This window comes from Myotis davidii, unplaced genomic scaffold (genome assembly GCF_000327345.1).
Source record: "Myotis davidii unplaced genomic scaffold, ASM32734v1 scaffold276, whole genome shotgun sequence".
NCBI classification, from domain to species: Eukaryota; Metazoa; Chordata; class Mammalia; order Chiroptera; family Vespertilionidae; genus Myotis; species Myotis davidii.
Genome location: NW_006287906.1, coordinates 200,360 through 212,031, shown reverse-complemented (window position 1 = coordinate 212,031; position 11,672 = coordinate 200,360). Strand labels below are relative to the sequence as shown.

The following is an 11,672-nucleotide window of genomic DNA, read 5'->3' as shown; positions in this document are numbered from 1 at the left end:
TAACATTTTTTGTGTGTGTATGCAGTTTGAATATGTATATTGTGTACAGGTTGACCTTAATATTTCTTGACTTTTTAGAGCTCAAATTATAAATTATTTCGAAAATACTTTGTTTAAAGGGTAAATACCATTTATTTTGAATACTGTAAAAACATAACAGGTTGTTATGAAAAATAAACTGGATTTTTCATTCTATTTTTGTTTAGTAACTCTATTTTAAAATACTTTAGTAAGCTTTTAAGGATATTCTGGAAAGTGAAATTTTCTCATAACCGAATGCTAAGTATGTTTTTGGTTCAACTTTGAAACGACCATACATTTAACATAGTGTATACCTGGTAGTCTAGTTTGATACATTTTTGTTTAATAAATATATGATTTAAAAGTTCTGGTACCTCGCATGGAACATAGTGAACTTACCAGGTTCCTGTCACTACTATAGCATTTACCACATTTTATTATGTCTTCTCCCCTTCCTGTGATGTTGGTGCTTGCTCATTAGCTTTATTATTCTTCACTAGAGGCCCGATGCATGAAATTCGTACAACGGGCTTGGCCCCACACCGCTGCCTCTGCCTCAGTCCCTGCCCGCAGCAGCTTCATTCGGAAGGTCGTCCAGAAGGACATCCAGTCTAATTAGCATATTACACTTTTATTTTAGAGATAGTGTTTGAAATAAAGTATTTTTTCAGCAAACTTGTTGAAAGAGTAAAAAGTATATACAGTTGCATTGTTTAGTCTCTATTATTTAAGTATAATGCACTTTACTAATCACATGTTAATTTCAGTATCAGTATACTTGGAGAGTCTGGAGACTCCTTAATGAAACCATTAAGTTGAAGTTGTCTGCCATCAGTTGAATAGGCTTACAGACAAAATTTGAATCCTTCCTCAAAACTTCATAGGAGCAGATAGCAAGCCTTAAAATGCTATAAGAAATTGACAATATTTAAAGAGAATTTTGTTAAGTGTGAAAAACTAAAGATCTTCTAAACAGTTGAAGGGTAACAGGTTGCTGTATATTTACAGTTGTCTTTGCATCTCATAGCTAGTAGAATAATTCTAAAGTAAATTGAGTTTCACATTATACAATTACATAGTAGTAGATGCCTTTGGTGCCTCACAGAATATACCCTTAGTCGTCAGTTGGGGTGGACAGACACTGTGAGCTCAGAGGCCCCAGCCCTGGCAGAGTTTTACTTTAAATGTGTGTTGCTTTTTTTTCTACTTTCTGCAACACTGCTGGAGTCCACTGTGGATGTTCCCTTATTTAGGGCCTAAGTATAGACTAGAACAGCGGTTCTCAACCTGTGGGTCACTACCCCTTTGGGGGTCGAATGAACCTTTCACAGGGGTCGCTTAAGTCCATATATAATTACTGTTTTTGTGATTAATCACTATGCTTTCATTATGTTCAATTTGTAACAATGAAAATACATCCTGTATATCAGATATTTACATTTCGATTCATAACAGTAGCAAAATTACAGTTATGAAGTAGCAACGAAAATAATTTTATGGTTGGAGGTCACCACAACATGAGGAACTGTATTAAAGGGTCGTAGCATTAGGAAGGTTAAGAACCACTGGACTAGAAGTACAGTTGTTAACAGTTAATGGAGGATGGTGACTGATAGATAAATGTTCCAGCCTCGCATCCGGTAGGTGAACAATTCAGAAGCCGCCTAGATGCTTCTCTGTTGCCCATACAGCAACCTCAGTAATACACTCTGGTATTAGCATTTTTTTCCTTTCTTGTCTTGTTCTTCCACTCCCTCACTCCTGTTTCCATATAAACTACTTGTACTTAGGTCTTTCTCTTAAGTTGTACTTCCTATAGAGTCTAAATTATTAAAGCCAGAAATAGTGTTATAAACCATCATAGATAGGTTTATTAAAATATCATTAATCAAAATATTTATTTCGAAAACTTAACTTCCTATAGTTTTGTACTGACACTGGTATATAACTACATCTGAAAGATGTTGCAAAACTGAGGAGGACTTTGAGTATTTAGAAAAATTTTGTTTGCCTACTTGTTTTTAGTGGGAAATTATTACCAATCTGCTACTTAACAAATTGAGAGCCCTGTCACTACACAAATATTAGATTAGTGATTAATGAAAATTTTGTTGTGTAAGAACAATACCCCCCAAAGGGAAAACTTTTGGGTTTAAAATCAGTGTTCAGGCCAAGGCTGAGACTGATGCTTACCTGACTGTGTATGTGAGGGTATGTTTGTACGCTACTATTTTTCTTGATTTGTTCAAATAAGAAGGCTATTAGTTTGGTTTTCAACTCAGTACTTTTTGAACTCTACGCTTAAAATAACCAATCTTTTTTCAAATTTTGAATAGATAAGTGTTGTTATAGGTGAACTATAAAATTTAAGTTTATTCTGTCACCAAACAATTGCCTACATTTGAACGTGAGGCAAGAGAACTTAAATCTTTATGTCTAAGGACATTGAATGAAGCCACCTTGATAATTTTTGTTTACTCTTTTGCTTGAGGAAGAAAATGTATATTCTTAGAAAAGTCAGATTTAGAAAATTATGTTAAGGTCATTTATTTAGCCATAGCATTCTCAATCTCTTTATAAGAACTCACATTGATATTTCAGATTTCATATTAAGTGTGATGACTGATTTAATTTTTTTAAAAAGATAATTGCTGGAAATAATACAGTGCCCAGGTAATGTACCCAGTTTATAATTTTTATTCAGAACATTTCATAAAGACTCCAAACTTGGGAGAGGCTTTCAAGGTAGTTTCTTTAGTAACATTTTTGCCCTAGGATTACAAAAGTACAGTATACCTAAAGCAAGTCCAAATGTATAAATAAAATTACTTAACTTGCTTGCTAACTTATATGGCCCTCTCATCCATCACCCCCTTTTCAGTACAGGGAACTGATAAATATGTAGAGACCCAAAAGTATAGTTAACTTAATTTATTTTTTTTTCCTTATTTTTAGTGGGAGATTTTGATAAGATCTGGCGAGAACATTGCGAGGATGAGGAAACACTTTGTGAATATGCTGTTGCAATGAAAAATTTGGCAGATAATCATTGGGCGAAAAGTTGTGAAGGTGAAGGACGTATTGAATGGTGTTGTAGGTGAGTGTTTTTATGAACTAACATGTTTGGTTTCTAATGTATTGTTGACATGCTCCAATTTAAATAATGCTATGCATAATTTATTAGACCAAAATAAAGTGTTTGAAAACAGTTGATGTCTTTTAAACAACTTCTTGCCCTTTGTTTCACTTCCTGTAGATTTCATTCATCTTTTTAAATCAAAATATTTTTCTTTTTTTAAAAAAATATATTTTATTAATTTTTTACAGAGAGGAAAGGAGAGAGATAGAGAGTTAGAAACATCGATGAGAGAGAAGCATTGACCAGCTGCCTCCTGCACACTCCCCACTGGGGATGTGCCCGCAACCCAGGTACACGCCCCTGACCGGAATCGAACCTGGGACCTTTCAGTCCGCAGGCCGACGTTCTATCCACTGAGCCAAACCGGTTTCGGCCAAAATATTTTTCTTTAACATTACTTTAAATTTTCTGCTTCAGCTTTTTAAAAGAATAGCTTTAAAAGGGCATTTAACATTAATATGATAAAATATGAAGTTTAACATGATTTATCATTAATAAGTTATAGTATAGAAATTTCTTTAGATAAATATACACAGTTGGATTCAAGTAAAAGTGAGTACTTTTCTATAATTTAAAATTTGAAGACATTTTAAAATCCTGATTTTTTTGTGTGTGTGTGATTCAGGGTATTCCAACTTTTATATTGACTTTGGATAATGTTTATTTTCTCATAGTATAGATTCTAATGTTTAAAACATCAGAAAGTGCAATACTGATGATCAGCTCTCTCAAAAGTTGATAAAATTATAGGAATGAGTATGTATATTGACTGAATTTTAAAATGAATTCCTAGAAAACAAAACATTATCTTTCTACATGGACAATAAGTTTGTGATAATTTCAGGTTTGTATTTTATATGTAATTATTTTTTATTAAAAATTTCAATGTTAATCTCATTTAAAAATTATGTAATAGTGTCATTCATTCAACAAATGATCTAGAGAAAAAGATGTATTTAAATTAGTTATTTTATTTATTCATTTAATAAGTAATGTATAGTGTTGTCTGCTGTCTATTAGTCATATCATAGACACTGGGAGTACAACAATCAACCAAACAGGCAAAATCCTTGCTCTCATGGAGTTTATATGCTAGTGGGGATTAGAGGCAAGAAATAATACATAAATTAAATATGTAATAGGTCAGAGATGGTAAGTGCAATGAGAAAAATAAAGTAAGGAAAAATAAAATAGTTTTAAGTAGGGTAGACAAAGAAGGCCTCACTGAAATAATGTGTGTAAAAGACCTGAAGGAAGTGGGAGAACAAGCTCTAATAATTCCAAAGGCCTTGAGGCAGGAGCATGCTGGCATGTTTCAGAAACAGCAAGGAGACCACCAGGATGGCTAGAGCAGAATGAGAGGGGGGAAATGGTAGAAAATAAGATAATGAACAGCTAGTTTTTGTAGGGGCTTGTGGACTGTTGTGAAGATATTGGCTTTTATTCTGCATGAGATGAGAAGTCATTGGATGTTTTAAGAAGAGGAGTGATAGGATTTTTTTAGCCTTTTGAAATATCATTAATTCTTAAGAATTAATTACTCTGTTAAGGTAGACCTATAGGAAGGGCAGAGTGTAAGTAAGGAAACCAATTTGGAGGCTACTGTAATAATCAAGGCACAAAGTTATAGTGAAACAGTTTTTCTTGGAGGGTGAGGAAGTGAATGGATAGGACGGTGTAATTGGATTAATGCTCAAATGATTATAATGACTTAAGGGAGTGACAAGTGAGATGAAAGTGTACACATTGTGGTGGTATGACAATGTGTAAGAAGAAAGTTGAATGTGAGGTGGGTAAGGAGCAATGAATTAAATAGGTGGTACCCTTAATGAGTTCTGGAATTAAAGAACTGTGGAGTTGGGAAACTATAGGAAGGAATCAGAATAATAGGAAATAGGGTACTTGGAATTGAAATGGGTTTTTTGGGGGTGGTGTTTGGTTCTGAGAGAAAATGGTTATAAATCTGACTTTTCTAAGAATACACATTTTCTTCCTCAACCTAAGAAATACAAAATCAGGTGTATTGCTAAACTAAATATTTCCCTTCTAACACAGAAGAATAATGTGATCCAATCAGGAAATCAGCACCATCACTACTTGAGATCATTATTCTTGGCATTTAGCAACACTGCTTTTATATTAGTACTGCAGCCCGGCAGGTGTGGCTCAGTGGTTGAGTGTCGACCTATGAACCAAGAGGTCACAGTTTGTTTCTGTCAGGACCCCTGTCTGGGTAGCGGGCATGCAGGAGGCAGCTGACTGACGATCGTCTCTTATCACTCATGTTTCTATCTCTTTCTCCCTCTCCCTTCCACACTGAACTCAATAAAAATATATTAAAAAATAAATTAGTATTACAGTACATAAGGTAAGTTCTCAGACTTTATTTTTTAAATGGGCTTTGATATTCTTATAGGAGTACTTGTTTGTACCTTCTACGTGAATAATGAATCTGCCTCCCACTTCACTCTTCTTTTTCCTTAGATATATGTTTTTATCAATAGTTATTGTATCTACGTATGTTCTGAAAGAGTTTATTTTAGGTCAAACTTCTAAAAAAGAACAGTAATAAGAATTTAGCTTAAACTGTTGAAAAAGAACTGTAGGTGGCAAAATACGATAAAAGATTTTACTATGGTAAGTTGTCCCAAGAGGAGTTTTATAACGTCTACTTTAAACTTAAAAGTAGGTTGGGAAAAGCCTTCAAAACAATATTGAAACTTGAATTCTCTGTAGTTAGTTATAACTTGCATTATTTATACTTCCTTTCTCTGTTGACAGTTCTCAGGCAGCAATGTCACTTTGAAAGCTAAAATGGGCTTTAAAAAAGGGTGTAACAAGTTTGTTTCCAGTTAGTTGTACTTAAAACTGTATTGGAATTTAGCATGCGAGTTAAATCTTAATGACATTACCCTGCTAAGATTTTGCTGACCGGTTAGGTTGAAGAATTCTACATAAGATTTCTTTAAAAAAATAATAAAATTTTATTTGTAATATGATGTATTAAATACTAGACACTAAATACAATATAGGGGGTAGGGGAGGCTGGGGGAAGGTCAATTGGAAAAAAAAGGAAAAATAAAATAAATACAATATAAAGTTATAGTTGTAACTTAATTTTAAAAATTTGCCTTTTGTAACTCTTAACATAGAAACATACACTATTTCCTGGGCCATTTGAAAGTAAACAGCAGGTAACATTTCAACCTAACACATTTCCTAAGAATAAGGACATTCTTCTACAAAACCATAATACTATAATTACATTAAGAACAACAGTAATTTCCTAAAATACCTATTTCATAAATTTAGATTTTTCTCATTGTCCCCAAAATGTACTTCATAATTTGTTTTTCTAAATCCAGTCAGGACCCCTGCATTGCATTTGATGATTACGTTTCTTCAGCTTTAATGTTTTTGTTTTGCATTAACATTAAGTTTTTAGAGAAATGTTAGTTATTTGTAAAATAGCTTATAGTCTGTAGTTTATAATTGTTGGTTCAAGGTGGTAAATAGCATTGTTCAAATATTCTATATTTCCTCACTATTTTTTTTTTTGGCTTTTCTTTCTTTTAATTACCAAGAGATGTTTTCAATATACTATTTTTCTCAATTTTTCTATGATAATTATTTGGCTCTTTAGAGATTTCATTTTTCTATTGAAGTTCTCCATATTTTTCTATTTAGTTAATATTTTTCTCTATTAAAAAATTAAAGCAGTTATTTTACAGTCTTTGTCTTCCTATTCCAACGTATAGTTTACTTGTAGGTCTGTTTCTTTTGGCTGTTTTTTCTGTCATGTTTATCTGCTTAACTTATTACTGGTAATTAAAAAAAATACATATACTAGCATTGTATTTAGAAGAGACTGGTGTAAATATTATTTTTCCCAGAGAAGGCATGCTTTTTTCTGACAGACAGCCAGGATGAGAAACAGAACAGTTTGATTCCATCAGATGTTAAGCTGGATTGAAGGTAGGTTACCTCTTTAGATAGTTTGTTCACCTCTGGCATCAAATGCTTTGAGGATGTATATTAAAAGTGCCAGCCTGGAACCCCTCGGGGATGTCAACCTGCTAGTTTAGGCCCACTCCCTGGGGGATCAGGCCTAAGCTGGCAGTCAGACATTCCTCTGGCAGCCCGGGAGCCCTAGGGGGATGTCCACTTGCCAGAGGGGAGCAGGTCTAAGCTGCAGTTAGACATCCTTAGTGCTGCTGAGGAGGCAGGAGAGGCTCCCGCCACCACCGCTGTGCTGACAGCCATCAGCCTAGCTTGTGGCTGAGCAGAGCTCCACCTATGGGAGCACACTGACCACCAGGGGGCAGCTCCTGCATTTAGCGTCTGCCCTCTGGGGGTCAGTGTGTGTCATAGTGACCAGTCATTCCCAGTCATTCTGCTGTTAGGGTCAATTTTTATATTACCCTTTTATTATATAGGATATTTAAATGCCATTTAACAAAGAAAAATCTACCAAAAAAATGAGTTCACGTGTCACCTCTGACACGCATGTCATAGGTTTGTCATCACTGCTCTAGTAGGACTCAGACCAAGGAAGAATGCACAATTTTCTCTACTTTTTAGTTCCACTCCAAGACTCCAGTGCTATTCTGCTGCCTTTATGTACTCAAAAAGCTATGGAGGTAAGCAGGAGAATGGCGAGAACAATCTCTGCATTTGGTCTTCTTAAGGATTCTGTCACACCATTTTAAGCAGCCATTAAAAGCTCGGCTGTTTTCTGTTTAATACAACTGAGTATCGCTCTCATGGAATGCTTGATCCTCTGCCACCCATGCACAAATGCCCAAGTGCCTGTGATCCCTTCCCATCTAGGAAAGGCTTGTGTCCCTGAATTTAGTTCCCTTAGGCCTCTTTGCATCCTCAGTTCTCTCAATCTCTTTTCAATGTATTGTTTTTTAGATCATATATATATATATTGATTTCAGAGAGGAAGGGAGAGGGAGAGAGAGAGAAACACCAATGATGAGAGAGAATCATTGATGGGCTACCTACTGCATGGCCCTACTGGGGATCAAGCCCACAAGCCCACTATGTGCCCTGACTCAGACTCGAACAGTGACTTCCTGGTTCATGCATCAACACTCAATCATTGAGCCACAAGGACCAGGCTAGATTGTATAGTTTCTTTTTCTACTTACAGCACAACTAGGTGTTTTTTGTGATTATATCCTTATCCAAAACTACCTTTATGTCCTATGTTTTGAATTTGTTTGTTTTCTCATGGTGCCATTTATTTTCATCTTTATTTCTTGAAAAAACTGAAAGTTGGGTCTAAACCAGGGGTGGGCAAACTTTTTGACTCGAGGGCCACAATGGGTTCTTAAACTGGACTGGAGGGCCGGAACAAAAGCATGGATGGAGTGTTTGTGTGAACTAATATAAATTCAAAGTAAACATCATTACATAAAAGGGTACGGTCTTTTTTTTTTTTTTTAGTTTTATTCATTTCAAATGGGCCGGATCCGGCCCGCGGGCCGTAGTTTGCCCACGGCTGGTCTAAACTGTTGATTCAGGTCACATATTTTTGCCAAAAATACCTATTAGGTGAAACTGCATAATTCATATTGCATTACATTAGCAGGTTCTTACTGTCACACTAGAGGCCCAGTGCACGAATTTGTGCACCAGTGGGGTCCCTCGGCCTTGCCTGCGGGATTGGGCTAAAATCAGGTCTCCGACATCCCCCGAGGAGTCCTGGATTGCCACACGGCGCAGGCCAGGCTGAGGGACCCCTCTGGTGCAGGATCAGGGCCGGGGAGAGATGAGGGAGGTTCGCCAGCTGGAGAGGGACTGTGGTAGGCTCCAGGGCATTTCTGGCCCATCTTGCTCAGTCCTGATTGGCTGGACCCCAGCAGCAAGCTAACCTACAGGTCAGAGCATCTGCCCCCTGGTGGTCAGTGCACGTCATAGTGACTGGTTGACTAGTTGACTGTCTGTCCCCTGGTGGTCAGTGCACATAAAAGCAATTGGTTGACCAGTCGACTGTCCACTAGTGGTCAGTGCACATCATAGCGAGTGTTTGAACAGCCTTAGCATATCATTAGCATATTACACTTTGATTGGTTGAACAGCCGACCACTTAGCATAATAGGCTCTTATTATTTAGGATTATTTCACCACTAGAGATGCTAAATTTTGCCATTTGGTTAATATGGTATCTATTACTGGGTCCTTCCATTGTAAAATTATGTGGTGGTTTAGCAAGTAAAATGTTGGCTTATGGATCAGTCCTGTCTCCCAGCAATCTTTCAATTAACAGGTATACTTCATTTATTAAGTCAATTATTTTATTTGGGACTGCAAAATGATTTTTAAAATTTGTTAAATTTTTAAATATTGTTCTTTGCATTTTAATGTATGAACAAAGAATAATAACATGTTCTCCAGAAAGGCTGGGTAAAAAATAAGCATATGTACATGTAAATCTTTCTGTTTAATTACCAATTTTCACAAGGAGTGATATAATAATTCCAATTATGACAAGTTTTGTGTTTTTTTAATTTTTGTAATATCACTGTATCCTCTTGGATTGTTACTTCAACTTTTTTCCATCAGTCTTCGGTGTTTTTTTAGGTTTGTTTTTGTTTTTCCTGTTCAAATTATTCCATATTTAGTCAGTGGGTGCCCTTCAAAGCTGACTTCTATGTTCTGACATCACCTTTGAGCACTTTCTTATATTTAGTCCAAGTTGAGCCTTTAGTTTTCCTGGGCGAGATCTAGTATTAAACTCTTTATTCAAGGAGCCCTAGTTTCTTTTAGTGAGAAATAGCATTTATAAATCAAGATTTAAGCACTAGATATCCTGCTGTGGTGTTTTTCCTTTTAGAATTTTTCAGTGAAAAGCATTAGAAAAAATATATAGTCAAACTTATAATTGATATTTTCTGTTCAAATGTAATATTACAGGATTTTTGCCTAACATCATATTCTTCTGTTACATTGAAGGACTTAATTCTGAATAACATTAACACATTTGCTTTGTCCTATGGTTCACATAAAATGGTTTCAAAATTACTGTACCAATTTTATTGTCTTTAGAACATATCCACTAAGGGTCATAATCTCTCTAAAAATTACAACAATTCTTTTGTGTGTGGTTATGTTACCAGTTGACTACACAATTGGTTTCATTTTACTTTCAGTTTTATGGGTTTCCCCCCTAATTTTCTGTAAATTTGGGAGACTATAAAACATTTACATGGTTCAAAAGTCAAAAGTTTATTTTAAAAAAAGTATACTCAGAAAAGGCTTCCTTCTATTTTCCTTGTTTCTTGTTTGTCCTATCAGTGTTTCTTTTTGTAGAAATAAGCAAATTCACACACATATGCATGTACATACACATACACATACACATACACATACACATACACATACTCACCCTTTCTTAATTATACTGTTTTGTGTCTCTCTTTTTTAGTTAATAATACTAGAGGTCTGGTGCATGAAATTTGTGCCGGGCGGGGGAGAGGGGGGAGTTCCTCAGCCTGGCCGGTACCCTCTCTAATCCAGGACCCCTCAGGGGATATCTGACTGCCAGTTTAGGCCCGATCCCTCTCACAATTTGGGACCGCTGGCTCCTAACTGCCTGCCTGATCGCCCCTAACCGCCTCTGTCTCAGCCCCCACCACTGTGGCTTTGTCTGGAAGGATGTCCGAAAGATGTCCAGTCTGATTAGCATATTACCCTTTTATTAGCATAGATGTCATGGAGAGTACTCTACTTGGTATTGTATTAGTCAAGGTTCTCCAGAAAATTGTCTCGCTTGTTTGTGGAGACGTGTAAGTCTCAAGTTCTCCACCACACAATTCCAGTCTCCTCCCCTCCTCCTTCCCTTGTCGCCTGCATCTGCCACCACCGACCCCTGGTTCCCCGTCCCAGCCCGAGGCCCAGCCCCAGTCAGGTGATTGGGACCTGCCAGCCAGGGGGAGGGATCAGGAGGTTGGCTGGTAGACCCCGCTGGGTGATTGGGGCCTGCCAGCGAGGGAGGGACCAACTGCCACCAAGGTGGGTGGGCGGCAGGCCAATTGGGTCCTGCCAGCCAGGGAAGGGACCTGGAAGGTTGGCCACTGGCCCCAAGGAGGGAGCCAGCCCTCAGCCCCCTCTGAGAAAGGGGCTGCATCTGATGCCACCCACCCCCTGGTGATCGGGGCCTGCCGGCCAGGGAGAGAGACCAAGAGGTTGGCCGTTAGGCCCCAATCAGGCGATCAGGGCCTGCGGGCTGGGGGCAGTTCCCTCATTGAGTTTGCCCCCTGGTGATCAGTGCATGTCATAGCAACCGGCCATTCTGTTGGAATGGTCGCTTAGGCTTTTATATATATAGATGCCAAGTTTTCCCATATAGTTGGTTCTGTTTTAGGCCCTTCTGTTTTGTTTCATTGCCTATGTCATTTAATCAATATTATTCTGTAAACAGCTCTTCCCCGCCCCCACCACTGTTCTTCTGAGTTTTCCTGGTTATTCTTTTTATTTTTTAAATATATTTGTTTATTTCAGA

At 37.1% G+C, this 11,672-nt stretch overlaps 1 protein-coding gene across 1 annotated transcript in view; it reads left to right on the top strand.

Annotated features, from left to right (window-relative positions):
* The first annotated feature begins 528 nt into the window (after nt 1-528).
* Nucleotides 529-11,672, top strand: part of LOC102751318 (chromosome unknown open reading frame, human C7orf60) — an 88,561-nt gene continuing 77,417 nt past the window's right edge. The window contains exons 1-2 of the mRNA XM_006759667.1: nt 529-610; nt 2,977-3,118. Coding sequence (XP_006759730.1) covers nt 529-610; nt 2,977-3,118 — 224 coding nt within the window. The remainder of the gene's footprint in view (nt 611-2,976; nt 3,119-11,672) is intronic.